At 33.0% G+C, this 24,271-nt stretch overlaps 1 protein-coding gene across 4 annotated transcripts in view; it reads left to right on the top strand.

Annotated features, from left to right (window-relative positions):
• GRM5 (glutamate metabotropic receptor 5) overlaps window positions 1-24,271 on the top strand; it is a 613,509-nt gene that overhangs the window by 433,519 nt on the left and 155,719 nt on the right. For all 4 annotated transcript variants that reach the window (XM_031961904.1, XM_031961902.1, XM_031961903.1 and 1 more), the window contains one exon: window positions 20,646-20,881. In XM_031961904.1, coding sequence (XP_031817764.1) covers window positions 20,646-20,881 — 236 coding nt within the window. The remainder of the gene's footprint in view (window positions 1-20,645; window positions 20,882-24,271) is intronic.

Raw genomic sequence — 24,271 nt, 5'->3', positions numbered from 1 at the left:
ATTTTCATTCCTTCAAATCCAAATTAGTTTCAGTTTTAACTGAAGTTCCATGGGCTGACCCTGTTACTGCCTGTCTATTCCTGTTGCCTTGTAACTCACACAAATACTGAATATAAAGAGATCATCCCCATTTACATCCTCTCTTCATATGTGAGGAGTGACAAGACTGCTTACTTTTTAAAGATGCCTTCATTGTTTCCAGCCTCAGTCTTCTGCTTAGTTCTGCTTTATCCATATGCCTTTCAGTATACTTAATGACTCAGAGATGATGCCCTGCAGAACTCATATATTCCCTAAAATAATAATCACAATAAAGATGATATTGATTGATGGTGGCAATGGTTGGGTAAGTGCTGTAACAGATAAAAATTACTTAGAAAATAAAGCATGTTTTAAGGATGTCTCATCTTCATAACAACCTTAGAAAAAGGTGGTATACATATTATTATCCCCTTGGAAACTATGGCTGAAAACAACAAAGTCACACAGCTAGTAAATAGTACAGTCAGAACTAAAACTCACAAAAATAATGAGTCTATCATGTCTTTATTAAAAATAGGAGAGACTGAAAAAAACATTTGGCTAAACAAAATTTAACCTGAATATTATAATTATATATAAGGCAGTAAATTAATTAAAATGCATTGTTGGCAGGCTCTCAGAAGAATGGAATACTTAAAAACCCAGATAATTCCTTTTCTGAATCTTTTGTTGTAATTATCCACAGATGTGAAAAGAAGCTTTTAAAAAAAATCAGAGAAGTAAACAAGTTGGAGCCCAGCCTTGTGTCTCTGTACATGTTCCCTGTTTTGCTGACTTCCCTGATTTCATTTTTAAATATGACTATGCCCAGGTGCTTGCCCTACTTTCTTTATGTCTGCTTTCTCAGGGAGCTCATCTACTCTGTTCACCTAATTACAGTTCTCCCACCTATTCACAGTTCAATCCTAAATATGTCTTTCTTTTTGATCCAAATTTATCTGTTTATAAGCATATCTCCACTTACATATTCTACTGGCACTGAAAATAAGAAATGTGTAGCCTGTTCTACAATCATCAGATTACGATTATTCAAAGATATACATAAATTTGTGCACACATATAGTGTATACACACACACACACACACACACACACTCCCCATTCCAATAACATTAATACTCAAAAACTCATAGAAATTATGTGTGAAGGCTAGTCCTGAAGGGAACCTCTCTCTCATTATCATATTTGATGAGCATGTAAAGGAAAAGTTAAGTGAAGAACTAAGATCTTCAACTGCCATCCTCTTTTAGAATTAAATATTTCTGTCAATTGAAAAAATGCCCTGTTGCTCTTTTGGTTATTTCTACAACTCAGAGGTTCTACCTTTTCCTACACATTTTTATTCCTGCACTTAACTGTTTCATAGAGTGGTTGTTCAGCTTCCTGATTCTAGGACTAGTACTCTCTCTGCTTCATCACCTGCCTGTACCTTCTAAAGAAGGGAATCCTTATATAGGAGGCTGACTCCACCGATGCAGATGCTGATCAAAACCTTTTCATCTTAGCTGCCTGAACACAGGTCTTCCCTACACAAAGATCACACCTTAAGTCATTAAACCATATGTCCTTTATATAAATTGTAAGCACTTAAAAATTTTTGTTGAGTTAAATTGAATAATAAAAGAAGAGAAAGAAGAATAAAGTGAGGTGTCTGCCCTATGCTTTATATTTCTGATTTCCCTCCTATCCATTCCCCTAATTGGCTCTCCTTTTCTGTTATTGTCCAGTTTTTTCAGTCATGTCCAGTTCTTTATGACCCTATTCAGTGTTTTCTTTGCAGAGCTATAGGAATTGTTTACCATTTTCTTCTCCAGCTCATTTTACAGATGAGCAAACCGAAATAAATAGAGTTTACTGACTTGTACAGGATCAAATCTGAGGTCAGATTTGAATTTGCATCTTCTTGATTCTAGTACCAGTGCTCCTTCTACTGAGGTATCTAGCTGCCTCTCCTGTTATGATTGCTTACATTAAAAAAAAAATAGGACCTTAACTCCATGCATCACTGAATGAAGAAATGAATGAAACAGTATTTATTAAATGATTAACATATAGCAGGCATGTGATAAGTGTTAGAAATGTAAAGACTGTACCTGATTTAAAAGAACTTATTTTATCCTCATAGCAAAAGATAATATAAAGGAGAGTGATAGAATTGGGGGGGGAGGGGTAATACTAGAGTATGGTTTAGAAATGGCTGGCAATGACAGAGTAGCCTAATTCTAGGCTAGATAAAAGAAAGTGTACTTGAATGCAGAATTCATGTTCTAGTGGTAGAAGAATGAAGATCACCAAAGTGCTTTGAAATGCATATTTATCACAGAAAGCCCAAATGGAGATTCTTTCCCTCTGCCTTTTGAGATAATATACTTTTACTTTTTTTTTTTACAATGAATACAATTCCAGACATTTAATAAAAATTTCTATTCCTTGAGGCTGGTCTCAGCTAATTTTAAATCTGATTAAACAATTGACAGTAAGTTGAGTTTCCAATATGTTGGATGCTCTCCAGAGTATTTGGTTCCAAAAGAGATGCTTATCAAGGAAATAAATTTTCACTTGTTATAACAAATGGAGGAAAAGTTTTGTACAGAGGCATCTGTGTGTTGCTAGAGATTGCCTTGCTAATCTCCCCCTTCCCAATCTTAGAGTGTGAAATAGATAAAGTAAGCATTTGTATAGTGAAGTTGCTATGAAAGCATCCTTGGGGACTAAGCTGAGTTCAGATTTCTCAGGGGAGTACAGCAATTTAAGTCCTAGAGTAAAGAGGGCTACCCTAATCCTGAGCTATTTTTTTTTAAAGTCAATAATTTGTTACCCTCTGATCAGTAGTCCTGTATTCCCAAATGCATTACCATTTCCAGAATGATCCAGCACCAAGTTGCACATCATTTTCTCTACCAAAACCAAACCACTTTGAATTTTAATTAAAGAAGTTTACTTGGAGAGAGGAGAGTAAAATCAGGATGTATAAAAACTTAAAAGTGCTACTAAAATATTTCCTGGATGAATAAATATATTTTTTTCATTTTGAATTAAAGCTTAATTTTTTCATTAACAGAAATTATTTTATCTCACCCTTACCCCAGTAAACAAAAATGAATCCTTTTCCTTGTAGCAGTTATACAAAATTGAACAAAACAAATTTCCTTAATAGTTATGTTTAAAATGTCTCATTCTACAACCTAATTACATCCTCTGTGTCAAAAAGGGGGCAAAATATGCTATCATTGGTCTTTTGGAATCTTGGATGGTCATTATATTGATTATAGTTCATAGAACTTTCAAAGTTATTGTCTTTACAATGTGTTTTTAAATAAGTTGTTATCCTGTTTCTGCTTATTTCATTTTTATTAGTTCATAAAAGCCTTCTAAATTTTTTATTTTTATAATATTAATGTAATAATACTGGTTTTTTCTTCTGATTCTGCTTACCCAATTCTGCTTCAATTCATATAAATCTTTTCATACCTCTGAAATCTTCTGTTTCTTCATTTTTTAAATCACAATAGTAACATTACATCCAGCCATTCACAATCAATGAGGTTCATTTTTATTTCTAGCTTTTTCTTTGATAAAAAGAGCTACCATATGTATGTCTGTACTTATAGGGATTTTTTTCTTCTTTCTTTCATCTTTTTTTAGGGATATTGACTTAGACTTTAAAGCTCAGCCAAATGTACTGATATGTGACTTTTTGTATATAATTACAAAATGATTTCCAAATACTTATACTCATTTGCTGGTTTATTAGTTGTGTGGTAGATGTATGAATGTTAATATGTCCCATAGCTGCTCTTGGTATTTTCCTCTTTTCCCCCCATCTTTACTAATTGTATGAGTGTAAAGTAGCATCACTTCAATTTGTATTGGTATAATTATTAATGATTTGGGATAATTTGAGTTTTTATACAACTTGTGTGACTTGATAACTTTAAATAAAGTAACTAATTACTATGATAATTTTTCAATGTAAACAATTTATTTTTAAGGAAAAAAGGTTTCTTCTTCTCCAGTATATACTATAATGTATATAGCTATGTTCTTTATTAACTCTACCTATAGACAAGCATACAGCTCCCTAATAATTAAATTGAGTGACATGGTATAGTACTTGGCTTAAAATGGTATAGATCTTTAATGTTTTTAATGCACTTTACATGAATTATTTCAGTTGATGCTAATGATAATTCTACATGATAGATGTCATTCTTGTCATTATTTTACATATAAGTAAACTGAAACTCAGACAAGTTATGACTATCCCAGTGTCACACAGCTATTATACATCCAAGAAGGACTGCCATCCAGTCTTTCTGACTCCAAATTTAATACTCTATTCACTACATCACAAAAAAAATGGATAAGACTTATATGACATCCTTAATTCTTTCATTTCTTCTAAAATATGTCAATTTGTTAGTCATTGATTAAAAGGTCTCATCTTAAAAATATTAATAGGTGAATTAGATTTATAATTGTTCCAAAAACTTTACACTTTGAAAAGTGAATAGGATAAAGTGCACTTTCCAATCTTTTTTTCTGGAACCATGGCTGCAGAAGTGGAAATAAGGCCACACAATTTGTAGTTTTGTCCATTTCCTGCATAATTATGCCCATTACATTCTTCTCTCACCATCTATAAAAGAAAATAAAGCATCAACTACTGTTATATATCTTTCATGTGATAAACTCCTACTGAAATGAAGGTAGTCTCAGGCAACAGAATGACTCAAACTTATCCTTTCTAACTTTCTCAGGTCTTTATTGAATACATAATCATCTCCACGCTATAATCAGACATCAAAATTGGGCTTTCAAAGTAAGGTTTAAGGAAAGAATATATGTGTGCTAATTTTAATTGTGTTTAAGGAATGATAATGGGATAATAGATTTATAGCACAAAGTGTCTTTAGAGTCCTTAACCTGAACTCTTTCATTTTGCAGATATGGAAACTGAGACTGGAAGAACTTAAGTGACTTACCCAAAATTACATGTATAATAGAAGAACCAGAATTAAAATCCAGATTCTTGTACTCCAAGCATTGGGGTCATATGGCCAAGGAGTGCATTGGGGTTGATGACATAGGGATAGAGACAGTTAGATGGCATAATAAATGGTGATTATATAGAGAAGGCTGAATAGGAATTCTGACTCAGTTTCTATGCAATCCATTCAACTCAATCTTAGTTTCATCATATGTTATATAGAACAAAGTTGCACCTACTTCACAAGATCGAAATAAGGATCAAATTAAATGAGACAAAATATGTGAAATGTTTTGAAAACCTTAAAGGACTATATAAATACTAGTTTTCATTCTTTTAAGTGACAAAGAAGAAGCAAAGCTACATATCCCTATTCTGTTATGAATATATTTATTTAAAAGGATGGTCCTCAAAAAGAGCCCAAGTAGAACAATTATGGTTTAGAAGGAATTAAAGTTCAAGACAAGTGGGAGATGGAAAAAATTTCCTAATTGCTTTTGATTTATTCATGTTGCCAGGTCCCTAGATATATGTGTATATGTATAAGTATGTATGTGGATATGTATATATGTATATGTGTATATCCCAACAGTGAAAGGACCAGTACATGTCATCACAGAGCCATTGTGAGTAATTTTTGAGCAATCTTGTTGAATGGCAGCTATGCCAAAATGAAGAGAAAAAAAAAGAAATGGTAAAACACCATGATTTTTAAAAGGAGTTACATATCAGTTAGATTTAGGGAGCTTCAGACCAACAAGGTAGTCATTATTCTACATCAACATCAAGTCTTTTGTTCTACAAATGATTTATGCCTAAAACAAGAAAAGATAATCACTAGGAAAATGGAATGAATTGACAAAACATCATGCAAAACTAGGTACTTTGTAAGATAAAAACAGTTTCTGTCTCTTAGAACCACTCCAAATTGTAGCTTCTTGCCTTGTTAATGAGCTATACTGGTATAGTTACTGAGTAAAACAATATTTAAATGTAGATATGAGAGTCTGTATTATATTAATTGTCATTTGTACATTTGTCAGAGTATTTTAATGTTAAATAGGACATTTTCACAATATAAAAGAATAGTGGAAAGCAAATTTTCATCCTTATTTTCAGCAAAGAAAACATGAGTATCCAATATAAGTAGAATTATATTAATTTTCATCTTTTCTTGTCCCCATAAATAAAATGAGATCACCATGAATAAAGGGGGGGATTAGAGCATGCATTGATTAAGCATTTACCATATACCAGGCACTTTGGCAAAAGCTTTATAAATATCTTATTTGATCTTCACATAGGAACTATCATTATAGCTTTACTTTCAGCAAATCCCTTAATTTCTGTTACCTCAGTTTCTTCAGCTATAAAATGAAGATAATTATAGCATCTATATTGCAGTTTTGTTGTAAAGACTAAATAGATAATAATTTCAAAACACTTAGGCCAGTATCAGGCACATAGTAAACACTATGTAAATGTTATCTATTACTATTATTATTTTTATTATCCATATTTTAAAGTTGAGGAAAGTTTCCTGAAACAATGACTTCTTATGGGTCATACAGTTAGCAAGTTTCTGAGCTTAGATTTAAATTCAGGTTTTCGTTACCACAGGCCAAGTATTCTATGCAAAATAGTGCCTCCAAATTGCATCAACCTACAAAATGACTCCAAGAAAATTGGGATAAAATATTTCAAGGCCACAAATTTAGTCAGTTGCCTATTCTATTCTCCCCAAGCACACATTTGAATTAAGCAATTCATTGGTGTTTACTCATGATTTCACAAAGATGACTTCTGTTAGAAAGCTCAATATCTTTAGATGCTATTAAAATTTTATATTTAGAGTTTCTAAGACTACTCCATTTAAAAAATATCATATAAAGATATGTACGCAGTCAGTAAACTCCCACTCCTACAAAAAAGTCCCAAAATATCTGTTAAAATTCTATCAGTTAGAGATTTGGCAGAATGGTAATTACATGTGGGAAGAACAGCAGTTTCCATGATAATTATGTGGGCTGTGAACAGATTTTTCAAAAAAACACTGGGCCACAGCCTAATGAATGGACTCATTAACCTTAATGGCATCAGGTAGAAAATGGAAAGATAGTTACTCTGGAAGACAGTCAATTCACCCTTCCAAAATAATTAAAACTACTGTATACAATAGTAGTGTTTTCCCTCTTTATAATGAATGAAAAAGATGAGGTAAAAAAGAGGTATTTGTTCACTTGCCATCATCAGAAAGAAAGACATATTTTTGATCCAGTTGGTTGAAACTGTAACCTAGATCTTAATGTTCTAATCTTCTGAGACTGAGAACACTGTTGGCTCCAAGATGTAATGCCATCATGCTATATATAGCTAAGAGTATAGAATTATCAATGAGTTACTATGACTTATTATGAACTGAAATTTATCTATATCATTCAGCTGTTTTTGTCCTTCTACCCCCATCAACCATATGTTGTTTATGGTTCATGTACCTAGAAGGAAAAGACTCTCTCTTGGGCTTATGTAGTACTGCTGGGACACAGGGGAAGCAAGCTTCCCTAGAGAAAGGTGGCAGTGTAATAGTTTAATATTTGTTACTTGATAATTTAACCTCACCATTGTTTTTCTAGAGTATTATCTCTTATTACATTTAAAGATCACCTTCAGATCTTTGGGCATCACATTTCTCTCAAGATATTTTTTTAAAAGCATTGAAGAATTGGCCCTGTTATGATTATCAACTACAGGACAAATAAGTCTTTGAGCTGCATGATTTAGCATTTGTCCCTGACCTTATATATATATATATATATATATATATATATATATAGTTCCCTTATATCATATGTGCATTATATATATATGACCTTTTTATTTCTTTATAAATTTTTAACATTACAAGCAAGCAATATTATCACCATGTATATGTATATGGGGACAGGAGAATTGGGTAATTATTATATACAGAGGATCAAATATTTAGACCTAAAGGATATGAACAGATAATTTTCAGATGATGAAATTGAAAGTATTACCACTCATATGAAAGAGTGCTCCAAATCACTATTTATCAGAGAAATGCAAATTAAGACAACTCTGAGATGCTACTACACACCTGTCAGATTGGCTAAGATGACAGGAAAAAATAATGATGAATGTTGGAGGGGATGCAGGAAAACTGGGACACTGATGCATTGTTGGTGGAGTTGTGAACGAATCCAACCATTCTGGAGAGCAACCTGGAATTATGCCCAAAAAGTTATCAAACTGTGCATACCCTTTGACCCAGCAGTGCTACTACTGGGCTTATACCCCAAAGAGATACTAAAGAAGGGAAAGGGACCTGTATGTGTCAAAATGTTTGTGGCAGCCCTGTTTGTAGTGGCTAGAAACTGGAAAATGAATGGATGCCCATCAGTTGGAGAATGGTTGGGTAAATTGTGGTATATGAATGTTACGGAATATTATTGTTCTGTAAGAAATGACCAGCAGGATGAATACAGAGAGGCTTGGAGAGACTTACATGAACTGATGCTAAATGAAATGAGCAGAACCAGGAGATCATTATATACTTCAACAACGATACTGTACGAAGATGTATTCTGATGGACGTGGATTTCCTTGACAAAGAGACCTAATTCAGTTTCAATTGATCAATGATGGACAGAAACAGCTACACCCAAAGAAAGAACACTGGGAAATGAATGTAAACTGTTTGCATTTTTGTTTTTCTTCCCGGGTTATTTTTACCTTCTGAATCCAATTTTCCCTGTGCAACAAGAGAATTGTTTGGTTGTGCACACATATATACAGGACTGCTTGCCATCTAGGGGAGAGGGTAGAGATAGGGAGGGGGAAAATCAGAACAGAAGTGAGTGCAAGGGAAAATGTTGTAAAAAATTACTCTGGCATGAGTTCTGTCAATAAAAAGTTATAATAAAAAAAAGTACTTCTTAAACGAAAAAATATTTAGACCTATTCAAAAGACCTTAAAGTAATCTAGCTCAATCCCCTCGTTTCATTAAGAACTAAACAGAGATCTACATAGACTAAATGATTTGCATCAATAATCAATACTAGGACTACAATTTGAAGACTGCAATACCAGCTGTTTCTACAGAATAAGGTTTTCATCATTATTTAAAGTCTTTTGTAAGAGGGGCACTGAACTTGCAATTACATCTCATACTTGTGACCAAAACTCATGGATAACTTAACAGTCCCTCATCTTGTCTATTATGCTGCCCTCTGTCTTACCTTGAATGTTAAAGAGAACATCCAACCAACCAGAATTATGGATTGTAAAACAATATGGATTTTGTTGTTTTCCATAACTGCCATTAAAAAAAATAAATGAAGTTAAATATGCTTTAGTCATATCACTGATCAAAATCCAGTTGGAGAAGAATTTTAAACTTGTTTACACATTCACTTTTGCACTGAACTGTTAATCATGCTGTTTCTGTTATGTTGTAAGAACTTTTACTGATTTAGGTAGTGAACTTTATTATATACAAAATCCTCTGTGCTCTCTCAATCACTATTATGACCATTAATCTGCCTCATGTGCCAGTGGGTTAATACAATAGATGATAAAAATACTAACTATAAATTTTCATTGTCACATTTTGCATAATATTTACATAATTTACACATATTTACATAATAAGGGAATAATTGCCTATAGTGCCAAGTCTATAGTATTCTATTATTGTTGCTACTTGTCATTTCAAGAGTGCCAACAGCCATTCTTCATTTTATAAAAACAAAGCCTGAATAAATTTAGAAGAGTGATCAGATTCATGGGTGTCAGAAATAGAACTAACCAGTTAGTTTCTGTAAAAAAACAAAACAAAACAAAACAAAACAATATTAGTTGTGCTAGAGAGAACTTAAGTAGGAATTTAAAATTTTAAATGACCTGAAAAAATAAGGAATATATAGACTTTTTAAAAGTATCAATTGAATTTTGGAAAATCCTAGGAATTAAAGGTTGTTAATGGGAAAAAAGAAAAAAAATATTTTAAGGCATATTAAACAATTGAGTGTATCTCTGTGGTAGAAATAGGGAGATTGAAATGATGAGTGATAGAATAGCAAGTTATGTTAAATGTTTTCTGTGCTGCTGTATATTTGGAACAATGAAATAAATAAAGGAGAGACTAAAAGGGCTTTCTGCAAAAAAAAAAAAAAAAAGTCATTACTATTTCTGTTCATCAGAAATATTCCACAGTACTTACTGCATATATTTTAAAATTTATGCTTATTATTTTGTGTTAGAGATCTTCCTCTCTTAATCCTGAAAATATTTTAAAACCTGAAAGAGAAATCATTTTCCATTCTAGTTTCTATTTTGTCAGTCTCTGAGCAAGAGTTGATTCCTCTTGCTCCTGCCAAATATGCTTATGATCTTGATCCCATTATCTCCTATGTCCTTTGCAGCTCTCCCTTCCACAATGCCCTTCCTTTGCCTAATTTTCAAAATCTCCTTATAAATTACCTTCTTTTCTACTGCTTAAAAAATGTGCATTTTTCTCTTATCCATAGAAGAGGCTTCTTTATTACCTACTCTATTACTCCTATCCACATTTCAAGAAAATCATCCTCTCATCCTTTTGCTATCTGACTTTAGAGCTTTCCATCAATTATTCTCTCCAAAGTCACAAAAAATTTTATTTCATTAATTTGATTAAATTTTCTTAATCTTTATTCTTGTTGACTGCTTTGCAGTATTTGACACAGTCATATACCTTTCTGGGCTTTTGTGTATTAGTCTCCTTCATGCATCCCAATGGAACATTCTCTCCTAGTTCTGTGCCTTTCCACAATCTATACTCTCATCACCTCTGCCTCTCTTCAGACGTGTGAGCTCCCTTCAAAGGTCAGCTCAAATACTAAAGGGAAAGGGACACATATGTTCCAAAATGCTTGTGGCAGCCCTGTTTGTAGTGGCTAGAAGCTGGAAAATGAATGGATGCCCTTCAATTGGAAAATGGTTGAGTAAATTGTGGTATATGAATGTTATGGAATATTATTGTTCTATAAGAAACGACCAGCAGGATGAATACAGAGAGGATTGGTGAGACTTACATGAACTGATGCTGAGTGAAATGAGCAGAACCAGGAGATCATTATATATCTCAACAATGATACTGTATGAGGATGTATTCTGATGGAAGTGGATTTCTTCGACAAAGAGAATATCTAACTCAGTTTCAATTGATCAAGGATGGACAAAAGCAGCTACACCCAAAGAAAGAACACTAGGAAATGAATGTAAACTGTTTGCATTTTTGTTTTTCTTCCTGGGTTATTTATACCTTCTAAATCCAATTCTCCCTGAGCAACAAGAGAACTGTTCAGTTCTGTACATATATACTGTATCAAAGATCTACTGTAACCTATTTAACATGTATAGGACTGCTTGCCATCTGGGGGAGGGAAAAAATCGGAACAGAAGTGAGTGCAAGGGATAATGTTGTAAAAAATTACCCTGGCATGGGTTCTATCAATAAAAAGTTATTTAAAAAAAAAACCACCACCACCACCACCACCAACAACAAAAAAGTCAGCTCAAGAGGAGTGATCTATAGGGAAGTGATCCTTCACAATCTCCTCCAAACTCATTGCTCATTCCTCCAATTAGGATAGTAGGTAGGAAAATAGATAGATAGATAAATAAATAGACAGACAAATAGACATATGCATAGACAGTTTCTATTTCTATCTACAGATGTAACATATTCAACATCATTATTATTTTCATTTTAAAGTTTTCACTTTTCATTTAATGATAAATCTTTTTAAAGTAGGCTTATTTAATTTTTATCTTTTTTTTAATCTCTACTGCTTATCTCAGTATCTGATCATAATAGTAAATTTTTGTAGAATAAATGATCATAAAGTATCACAGGGGTGTAGTAAGTAGCAAAAGGAAAATGACAATGGTAAAGGCATATTTGAAGATACTACCTTTGTGATTTTCAGATGTATGGAGAGCTATAATCTGATAGGAACAGACCAGATAATTTCTAATGTCTCTTCCAACTCAAAATGTTATGATCGCAAAAACATATGGAAGTTGAAGGACATTGAGAGAACTTTTAATTCAGAGGCTTAAATTCCTGGATAAAAATCTCAGCTTTGTCAGTTGTTAGCTAAATGACCTTAGTCATATTTATTAACTTCACCAGATCTTACTTTCCCTTATCTATAAAATGAGGACAAATAATTATATTTCTTTACTACTATTACTATTACTACTGCTGCAGTTGCTGTTGCTGCTGCTATTAATACTACCTCTTCTTTTTCTCTGACTATATGACCACTATTACTACTCATTACTTCTACTACTATTATTATTAGCATATATCATTACTGCTGGGACTAATAATAATAATAGCATTTATATAGTCCCTATAATGTGCTAGATACTGCTCTATGTTGTTCAATCAGTTCAGTCGTGTCTAGTTCTTCATGAGCCCATTTGGAGTTTTCTTGGAGAAGATATTAAAGTGGTTTCCCATTTCTGTCTCCAGCTCATTTTACAAATGAAGAAACTGAGGCAAACAGGGTTAATTGGCTTGTGCAAGATCACACATTTAATAAGCATCTAAGGCAAGATTTGAATCTTGAATCCAGGCCTAGAACTCTAACTATTCAGCCACCTACCTATTAAGCCACAGTTACAAATATTACCTCATTTGTTCCTACTATAATCACGGGAAATAGATGTTATTATAATCCAAATTTTACAGATGATGAAATTGATGGAAATATATTATGTGACTCATCCAAAGTCACACAAATAATGAATTTCTGAGCCTGGATTTGAATATAGTTCCTTCTGCCTCCACACCCAGTTTCTTATCCACTGTTCCACCTAATTGCCATAGGATTACTGTAGCAAATAAAATTATGTATATTAATTTTTCACTTTGAAGCACTAATTTGAAGATATTTTTAAATATTATTTCACTGTTACTTTATTGCTATCTTAGAATCATTCTCTCTAAGCAAGTCCATATGAATATAAGATAATCAGGAATGTATTTAATTTAAATTTTAGCATATATCAATTTATCCAGACATTTTTGATCTCTTTTGGTCTATGACTCTCAAAATGACTTAAAAAATGAAATGACTGTACAATAAAGGTCTTACCTGCACAAGGTGGTACTTAGATGATAGCATTGTTTTCTGTTTTCGTGGTGAGCAAACTACCTCAGGCTATTTTTAATATAATCTACACTTACTAATAGGTTGTATTTTGGTTTTGGTTTTGGTTTGTAGGGGGTAACTTTTTTAAATACAATAAAGTTTCACTTAAAATATAAAAGAAAAACTCTTACACTGACTATACAAAAACAGGCAGGGCAAATTTGCAATAGTTTTCCTACCCCTAGTCTATAACTATAAATTACTCTCTGTAAATAACATGTGCTTAAATTCATGGGAATAAATAAAAAGAATTTTAAGGTCTATATCTTAATCCAAATATAATATCATTGTTATTTTTGGTTGTTGGTGGTAGTAATAGTATTATCATTTTAAACTGTTTCTGTATTTTCATCACTGTTAAGAATTCATGGTATGGAGGGGGTGGAGGGAGAGAGGGGAAAAATTGGAACAGAAGTGAGTGCAAGGAATAATGTTGTAAAAAATTACCTTGGCCTGGGTTCTGTCAATAAAAAGTTATTATAATAAAAAAAAAAGAAATATTTTGCATAACGTCACATGTGCTTTCTAAATGGAGCCTGGAAATAGGGATAAGAGAGAGAATTCTGGAATTCAAAACTTTTTTTTTAAAATTGTTTTAAATATAACAGGGAAAATATTAAATTAATAAATTTTTAAAAAGAGAAAAAAATACAACTCTTAAAAATAAAGGTATGGAATTCCTTCCAGAAATGCAGATCAATAAATTTTCTAATATTGTTTTGGAACACAAAGAATTTTAAAACTTCCCCGTGGTCAGATAGTCACTATGTATCAGAAGCATAACCTAAGCTCAAGTTTTCCTATTCAGCTATATATCTCTTATGTCAAACTATGTCTCTCACTTATTTCATAGTGTGTTTTTAAAAAAAGATAAACTAATGTGTGAATATAGGAAATAGATTTATAATGAAAAGGAGGATATGAGAGATGAATAAATTAGTACCCTAATGTCCTGACACTTTCTTTTCAGGGAATATTACCTACAAGAGGAAGTACATGCAAAATCCCCATTAAAATCAACGAATGAATTATGAAGGGCAAATTGGGCCTATTACAGGCCTACATTTCTTATATAATATCCCTAATAATAGTCTTACATAAGAATGAACTAGAATTAATAAACAGAGCAATTTCACATCTAACTTTCATGGAGAAGAGAGTCTATTCATGAAAAATATCATACCTGCACCCATTTGCATGGTGCCTCTGGATGTCTATAATGCTAATGAATCATTTTCTCATAGCAGTGGGATAACAAACATGCCCAAAGAGAAGGGAAGGCATGAATATAATAATCTCACTTTATTTTAACATGCCAGTTTAAAATAAAACTTCCTGAGTCTTAAAAGGATCATCAGGAAGATGGTAGAGATTAAACTAATGTAATGAAAGCAATGATGAGATAAAGCAAACTACTTTTTATTCTTCCTTGGAACAAGACATGAACATAGAGAGCCATATGCCACAAAAAGCTTTCCAAAGCAATGGTATTTTATAATATTATCATTAATATCTAACAGATATTTAAAATCAGAAAAGGGCGTGGTTCAGTTATGCAGCAAAAATAAAGTTTGACCAATGGGCAGTCTTTGTGCTTTATTGGAAATGATGAAAATCACAGGAAAAATTCATTAGCTATTAGCTAGTAAATATATATATATATATATATATATTACCTTAAGATCTACAGGGCACTTTACAAATATCTCATTTAGTCCCCATGAAAATTCAAGGAGAAACATGCTATTATTATTTTCATTTTATATGAAAATTGAGGTTAAATGATAAACAGGGCCACACATACTGGATAAATGCCAGAGAATGAATTTGAACTCTAGTTTTCCTGATTCCAAATCTTGATTGCTGATTCCAATATTATTCACAGTACCATCTAATAAAAGATCCCAAAATCAGAGAGTTATAAGGGTTTATTAAGAGGGGAAAAATGAGATTTCGATAGGATGATAAACCCTGGGTATGTTAGATCAATCTAGATGAATTAAGTTGCTGAAAATATTAATATAAATGACCCACAGATAAAAAGAAAAGCAGTGTTTAAAGGATTCTTATAGTCTAATAAGGGGAGACAATACATATGAAAAAAATTTCAAACATGAGAAATTCACAGGAAAAGTAGTCATTAATTTGATTATTATTGTTAGATGAAGCAGGATGGAAATAGGGGAGGAGAGAGGAGTGATCAATTGTCAGATTGTTAGTTGGTTAAGGAGAGTAGCTAGACCATGCACTTAAAATTTTGCTTGACCCCAGAATGTAAACAGGAGCTTACACTCTGAGATCAGGCTAATTAATCATAGTTATCTGATTATTGAAGCCAATCAAAAGGTGAAAAATGAGAATTAAGTGAAACTACTGGTCACAGAGTTGGAAAAAAAAATATATATATATATATACATACATACACATATATATATATGAAATGATATTTGACCTCTGGTCATGGTCAAATAAATGACTTATGATATACATATTATATACAATCTAGTGATTTCATTACTTATCCAAAGTTCATCACCACATTCTGGTGATTGCTCCCTAATCTTACCTTAGAGAACAGATAAAAAGGCTCTGTGAATAACTGTGAATAACTCCCTATTCATTGTCAGGCATCTTCTTGCTATACCATGCTGCCTTTGTAAAATAATGCAAGGAGGTATATTTCATCTTTGTTTTTGTTTCCCTTCTATCTGGCATAGAGTAGGTGCTTACTAAATGCTTGTTGAATAATTAATTAGTTTCTACAAATTAACTTATCAAGAGGCAAGCATAGGAGGAAAGACAGAAGGTAGAAAAAACATTTGAAACTTTAAAAACTTTTAAGCTAACTGCAATTAGTCAAAAGTTATTTCCTACTGATCGATGCATCCATTCTGTCCCTGATGGAAAAGGGTTTCAGTGAATTTATCTTCTCAAACTCCATCTTAGAGATTGCCCTCTCCCTAGCCAGGAAACAATTGATAATTTTGCACTACTCCATTCCTCTAGTGAGATAGATTATATTTTCTTCATCAGTGGACAAAGTAATTTTAAAATTTATGTTTAGCGATACATTGTACAAACTTACTTTATCATCATCAACTCTGTCTGGAACTTAAATTATATCTTAGGGGATTCCTTGAATGGAAAGAGTTTCTCTACTCCTCTTCCCTCTGGGATATGATTGTATTCTTTGTCACCTGACCTTAGTCTAAGTTTTACATTCCCACTTACATCATTCTGTCTTGTAATAGAAATGCAAAAGAAAAGCAGTACTTAAAAGATACTTATATTCTAACAGTGATAGACAATACATATAAATACATATATAATTATTTTTTCTGGGAATTGTTTTAAAGAATGAACTGTATGTCCCTTGTAGGATTGCTTCACCTAATATCTTGTTCTTATACAACCAGTTAAGTATTGTAGATGGTAGTGAATGCCCAGTATTTTGTCTCTTTAGTTTTATTTTTTTTTATTTTTTTAATAGCCTTTTATTTACAGGATATATACATGGGTAACTTTACAGCATTAACAATTGCCAAACCTCTTGTTCCAATTTTTCACCTCTTACCCCCCCACCCCCTCCCCTAAATGGCAGGATGACCAGTAGATGTTAAATATATTAAAATATAACTTAGATACATAATAAGTATACATGACCAAAACATTATTTTGCTGTACAAAAAGAATCAGACTCTGAATTATTGTACAATTAGCTTGTGAAGGAAATCAAAAATGCAGGTGTGCATAAATATAGGGATTGGGAATTCAATGTAATGGTTTTTAGTCATCTCCCAGAGTTCTTTCTGGGCATAGCTAGTTCAGTTCATTACTGCTCCATTAGAAATGATTTGGTTGATCTCGTTGCTGAGGATGGCCTGGTCCATCAGAACTGGTCATCATATAGTATTGTTGTTGAAGTATATAATGATCTCCTGGTCCTGCTCATTTCACTCAGCATCAGTTCGTGTAAGTCTCTCCAGGCCTTTCTGAAATCATCCTGTTGGTCATTTCTTACAGAATAGTAATATTCCATAATATTCATATACCACAATTTATTCAGCCATTCTCCAACTGATGGACATCCATTCAGTTTCCAGTTTCTAGCCACTACAAAAAGGGCTGCCACAAACATTCGTGCACATACAGGTCCCTTTCCCTTCTTTATAATCTCTTTGGGATATAATCCCAGTAGTAACACTGCTGGATCAAAGGGTATGCACAGTTTGATAACTTTTTGAGCATAGTTCCAAACTACTCTCCAAAATGGTTGGATTCGTTCACAACTCCACCAACAATGCATCAATGTCCCAGTTTTCCCACATCCCCTCCAACAATCATCATTATTTTTTCCTGTCATCTTAGCCAATCTGACAGGTGTGTAGTGGTATCTTAGAGTTGTCTTAATTTGCATTTCTCTGATTAATAATGACTTGGAGCATCTTTTCATATGACTAGAAATAGTTTCAATTTCTTCATCTGAGAATTGTCTGTTCATATCCTTTGACCATTTTTCAATTGGAGAATGGCTTGATTTTTTATAAATTAGAGTTAATTCTCTATATATTTTGGAAATGAGGCCTTTATCAGAACCTTTGACTGTAAAAATATTTTCCCAGTTTATTGCTTCCCTTCTAATCTTGTCTGCATTAGTTTTGTTTGTACAAAAACTTTTCAGTTTGGTATAATCGAAATTTTCTATTTTGTGATCAGTAATGATCTCTAGTTCTGCTTTGGTCATAAAGACCTTCCCCTTCCACAGGTCTGAGAGGTAAACTATCCTATGTTCCTCTAATTTATTAATAATTTCATTCTTTATGCCTAGGTCATGAACCCATTTTGACCTTATCTTGGTGTACGGCGTTAAGTATGGATCAATGCCTAGTTTCTGCCATATTAGTTTCCAATTTTCCCAGCAATTTTTATCAAACAGTAAGTTCTTATCCCAAAAGCTGGGATCTTTGGGTTTGTCAAAGACTAGGTTGCTATATTTGTTGACTGTTTTATCCCTTGAACCCAATCTATTCCACTGATCAACTAATCTATTCCTTAGCCAATACCAAATAGTTTTGGTAACTGCTGCTCTATAATATAATTTTAGATCTGGTACAGCTAAGCCACCATCATTTGATTTTTTTTTCATTAATTCCCTTGAAATTCTTGACCTTTTGTTTTTCCATATGATGTCTCTTTAGTTTTAGAAGATTAATTGTAAGCTATGTTCTATGATATGTGTCTTTGATGAAGAGGTTTTATAGAGTTTTCTTTGTTTCTTTGTTCAGATTTATCTATGTTATTGTCTTCTTTAAATGACCTATGATATATGTATTATATACAACCTAGTGACTTTATTCATTACTTATCCAAAGTTTCATCACCACATTCTGGTGATTGCTCCCTAATCTTACCTTGGAGAACAGATAGAAAGTTTTCCCATAGACTTATACATAAAGTCTCTAAAGCTTATTAGAGCCTGAATAATATTTCTTTTCATTGTCAGAACTATAAGCTCTATGAGAGAAAGTCCCATGTCTTATCTTTTTAAGGAATGGAATTTCATTCCCTAACTCAGTTAATATAATCAGTTTAAGGAAATGATGAAGTTTTAAATATGTAAACCAAATGATTTATACCCTTTGATTCCATTAAGGGGTATAGATCAAGAAAGAACAAATATAGCTGAGCATACCTTTGGGTGATTTAAATAGTAGGGAAATTTCACTGGTTAGAATCCAGGAAGGAAAGTGTCAATCAGAAAAAAAGTCCACCTAGAGGAAGCAATCCCTTGTGCCTATACCTGAAGAGAGGGGCAAGGTAGGTCAGCCCCGCAAAAAACACCATACTCTTATTCTCATTCCCCTTTTATTGATTTATTGATTTTAGTAGCAAAGAAAGGAGACAAACATGCATCTAGGAGCAGTGAAAGATATACCAGAGACAAAGAGAACCAAGAGTACCAAACATGAACATACACAAAGACAACTACTGAAAGGTAGCTAATTGAAAAATAAAAACACTTTAGGGATTGTGGTCTTTGGTGAGAAAAAAAAAAAGGTTCTGGTTATGGATGCCAGCAGAAGTTACAATTTAGGGTAATTTCATGAGGCCTCTATAAGAGGAGAAAAGGATTTCCTACAAGCAGGAGTCATTAATGACTCTATTGTCATACCTCCAGGATCTGCTAACTATAACTGACTACTTTCATATTTAAAGTCTGAGTTCATTCTACTCAGTGATTTTTTTCTGTGAAGGGGAAGGATGTGCCTTCATTTTGGAGGAAATGTATTGGAATATTTTGAAAATATTTTGGAAACCTTAAAGTACTATATATAATTGTCAGATTTAATTAGTATTATTTCTTCCAAGATCTTGTGTCAAAAATCATCATGGATGCATTGTTGGTGGAGTTGTGAACGAATCCAACCATTTTGGAGAGTAGTTTGGAACTATGCTCAAAAAGTTATCAAACTGTGCATACCCTTTGATCCAGCAGTGTTACTACTGGGATTATATCCCAAAGAGATTATAAAGAAGGAAAAGCGACCTGTATGTGCACTAATGTTTGTGGCAGCCCTTTTTGTAGTGGCTAGAAACTGGAAACTGAATGGATGTCCATCAGTTGGAGAATGGCTGAATAAATTGTGGTATATGAATATTATGGAATATTACTGTTCTGTAAGAAATGACCAACAGGATGATTTCAGAAAGGCCTGGAGAGACTTACATGAACTGATGCTGAGTGAAATGAGCAGGACCAGGAGATCATTATATACTTCAACAATAATACTATATGATGACCAGTTCTGATGGACCTGGCCATCCTCTGCAACGAGATCAACCAAATCATTTCCAATGGAGCAGTAATGAACTGAACCAGCTATGCCCAGAGAAAGAACTCTGGGGGATGACTAAAAACCATTACATTGAATTCCCAATCCCTATATTTATGCCTACCTGCATTTTTGATTTCCTTCACAAGCTAATTGTACAATATTTCAGAGTCTGATTCTTTTTGTACAGCAAAATAACGTTTTGGTCATGTATACTTATTGTGTATCTAATTTATATTTTAATGTATTTAACATCTACTGGTCATCCTGCCATCTAGGGGAGGGGGTGGGAGGTAAGAGGTGAAAAATTGGAACAAGAGGTTTGGCAATTGATAATGCTGTAAAGTTACCCATGCATATAACCTGTAAATAAAAGGCTATTAAATAAAAAAATAAAATAAAATAAAATAAAAAATCATCATGGAAGTCTTTGCAAGTTGTAAGACAATTTTGGTCACATTGCCCAGTAATTTTAAGAGCCTCAGATGAATGCACTTGAGTAAATTATATCTGTTTCTCTAAGCAATGGTATCACTCCTCTTTATGTGTCTCCCACAGTGATGGTTGGGCTGACAGATATGATGTGACAGAGGGATACCAACGTGAAGCTGTTGGTGGAATCACTATCAAGCTCCAATCTCCTGATGTAAAGTGGTTTGATGATTATTATCTGAAACTCCGACCAGAAACCAACCTGCGAAATCCTTGGTTCCAAGAATTTTGGCAACATCGCTTCCAGTGCCGGCTGAAAGGGTTTTCACAGGAGAATAGTAAATACAATACCACTTGCAACAGTAAGTGTTCTTGTACTTTTTTTTTTCTTTTAAAGGGAGGAAAATTAAAATCTTGATTGAAATGACCATGTCTGGGAAATGTAGATACAATTTACTCCAGAGGATGAATATTGTATAAAAGGCCAATTCTTTTTTTCCAAGTACTATATAGATATTTGCTTCAGAAGATGTGTAGCCTCTGTTGATATTGGAAATGGTTAGATAGATAGATTACCTTAGTATTCATGAGTAAGGAGGAGAAAAAAACTTAAGTTTACATTGGCTATAGGACATTATGCTTATTTATGGAAGATGGACTAAGAATTATCATAGTGGGCTTCCCATATTAATGATTTAATATATGATTATCAAAATCTATACATAAGAAGCAATAACATAACATAATTTTGCTTCATTGGCAAAATCATTGTGTATTCAGTTATTAGACTAATTGGAGCGATGATCTAATAAACCAGTAATCTATGGTAGTAGAAGAGATAGTGGAAATGAATAAATGAATGAAATGAAATACAGTCATTAATCACTTACTATGTGCCTGCTACATCCTAGGAATGGGACTACATACTTATCTGCTGCATTTGCTATTCTGTTTTTGTAACCAAATCAGAACTGAGTTGCAAGAGCAATGAAAATAAGAGCTCATTTTCTATGGTATTTGGTAGACATTGATAATAATGAAAATAATTTGCATTTATACAGCATACAACTTTATAGGTTAATGATCTATATGGGATATTACCAAGAGATATTACCAAGGAAATAAAAGATAAGATAAGAAGGTTGACTGTTCATCTATTAAGAGGGAGATATGATACAATGACAGCCCAATTGCTGCACTGATACCCATAAAATATAAAAAGACTAAAGGGAGTCTCTTAACCCAAAGGGTAGAAATTTCTAGAAAATATATGGGTAAATATATCCAAGAATTTCACAGGAACAGAATACATGGATATCTGGGTTGCTGTCTTAATTAATTAAAGTCAAGTCAATAAGTCCTGATTAGACACTCAATGTATGGAAAGTACTATACTAGAAACTAGAGATATAAAAAACTGAAAAACATTCCTGCCCTCAAGGTATCTACCTCATGAGAGATCATAGGATCATAGTATAATACTTCCTGTGAGCTAACTTGCCCAACTTTCATTTTTCCATTTTTACTAATAGGTGAAGCAGCTAGATGATACAGTAGATAAGAGTGCTGGCTCTGGAATCAGGAAGACTCATCTTCCTGAAGTCAATTGTGGCTTCAGATACTTAACGGTTTTGTGGCCCTGGAATGTCACCTAATCTTGTTTGCCTAAATTACTTATTTATAAAATGAGCCAGATAAGGAAATGGTAAGCCACTTCAATATCTTTGCTAAGAAAACTTCAAATGGAATCACAAAAAGTGAGACATAACTGAAATGACTGATTAATAAGTAAAACATGAAGAATAGTTGACTGCTTTTCCTGTAAGGATATCCTAAGGATCTATTATTCTTAAGTCCCCTGTATGATACCTTAAGTACCCAATACTAATAAGAGAATAATTCTAATCACTTTTTTAAAAGATTTTTTACTGTGAAGATATCAAAAGCATTAGACATAAAACAATTCAAAAGATATGCAAAGGAGCAGGAACATTTCTTTTTCCTATATACATGCAAAGTTCCTGGGGAGAATGACCTCAAACTTAAAAATACAATAGGAACAAAAAAAATGCATATTAACACATGCAGCCAAGGACACCTTGACCTCTGGCCCTGGAATTTTATTTTTATCTTTTCCCTTTAAGAATTCCCACCAAGTTTGCTTGGAGTTTGGGGTGCTCCCATTATTAACTATGATGACTTTTCACAGGAGTAGCTTCAGAATTTATTTGCTGAGGCTTTTTGTATCTAAAAAGGTCATCTTAGAGTGAGCTTGGCTAACTTATGACCTTAAAAGACCATGATCTTGTCAAACATGTCTCCAAAAATTCATGCATTCAAGATCAGAAAAGAATATTTTGGCACAAACACATGTAGGACTCTTGGGGAAATACAATTTGATGCCCCTTTTCCACCCAACAGCTCAGAGTAATTTTTCTAACTGGAAAATATGAAAGTTCATCCACTCCAGCTTTTCATATATACAGTTCTAGAATTAGCAGATAGATCGGTGAGTCCTAAATTCCTTGGGATTTTGTTGTTGTTTAGTCATTTCAGTCATGTCCAACTTGTGACCCCATTTGGAGTTTTCTTGACAATAATACTAGAGTGGCTTACATTTCCTTCTTTAGTTCATTCTATAGATGAAGAAACTGAGGAAAATAGGGTTATACCCTAGGATTGCCTAGGGTCACATGTGAATGTCTGAGGCTAGATAAGAACTCAATTTTTCCTATCTCTAGATTGGGCACTGAGTCCCCTTGGATGCCTCATCTTGGTCTATGAAAACAATCATAAGACTTTTCATCATTATGTAGTGTTAACTTTGAGTCATCCTGATTGAATACTGGCTCCCCAAGTTTCTATATGTTGAATTACAACCAGGCAAGAAATACCTGAGCATGATACAAGGATTGAGGTCCCCACCTAGCCAGCCTCCTATTATAACAGAATCATAGCTTTAGAGTTAGATCATATTTCAGTTTTCACCATTCTAGTATTGTCTATCTCTGGAAGTCCCTGGAATTGATTATTTATTGTTTGTATTTAGTATACATCTGAGATGAAACTTTCAAACAAAATTCTAAAAATTTTGTAACTTTCTCCATAGCAAGTCACTAGTGAAATCTTAGTATTTGGAGGAGCTATATCTAATTAGCAAAAATATTTCAGTTATTTTTTTCTGAAGCAGATTAAATGGCATAGTTTCAATTATATATATATATATATATATATATATATATATATATATATATATATAAATGAAGTAGAACCTGACAATCTAAATATAGTCCAGATGCTTCTACTTTATAAAAAAAATTAAAATGTTTTCTTATAAATCTAAAATACAAAAGCCCCATTAAAACTAATAAATGAAATCAGTTTAAAATACCTAGAATACCCAGAAAATGGTAAACTTAGAACTATTATCTAATAATTCTATTTCTGTCTATTCTGGACAAATTTCAAAAGACTAAATTTCTTTTAAAATCATAACCTCGACAGCCAGTGTCATTCAGTCACTGCCTCCCTTGACATGAACTCTACCTGTCGCCCACCTCCTGACAAGATTATGACAGCTTGCAGAATGTTAGCGGTGTCCCAGATGATGAGATCTCTTTTAAAACTAGCTAAGGTTACATAGGATTAACAAGCTAGAATTCCTCCTACAATCATCTACAGATAACTGAAGTTAACTATATTTTCTCATATATTACTGTCATTTTCTTCACAGAATTCATCTCCCCATCCCC

This window comes from Sarcophilus harrisii, chromosome 3 (genome assembly GCF_902635505.1).
Source record: "Sarcophilus harrisii chromosome 3, mSarHar1.11, whole genome shotgun sequence".
Lineage (NCBI taxonomy): Eukaryota > Metazoa > Chordata > Mammalia > Dasyuromorphia > Dasyuridae > Sarcophilus > Sarcophilus harrisii.
The sequence above is the reverse complement of the archived record's forward strand: the minus strand, read 5'-3'. Positions and strand labels throughout refer to the sequence as shown.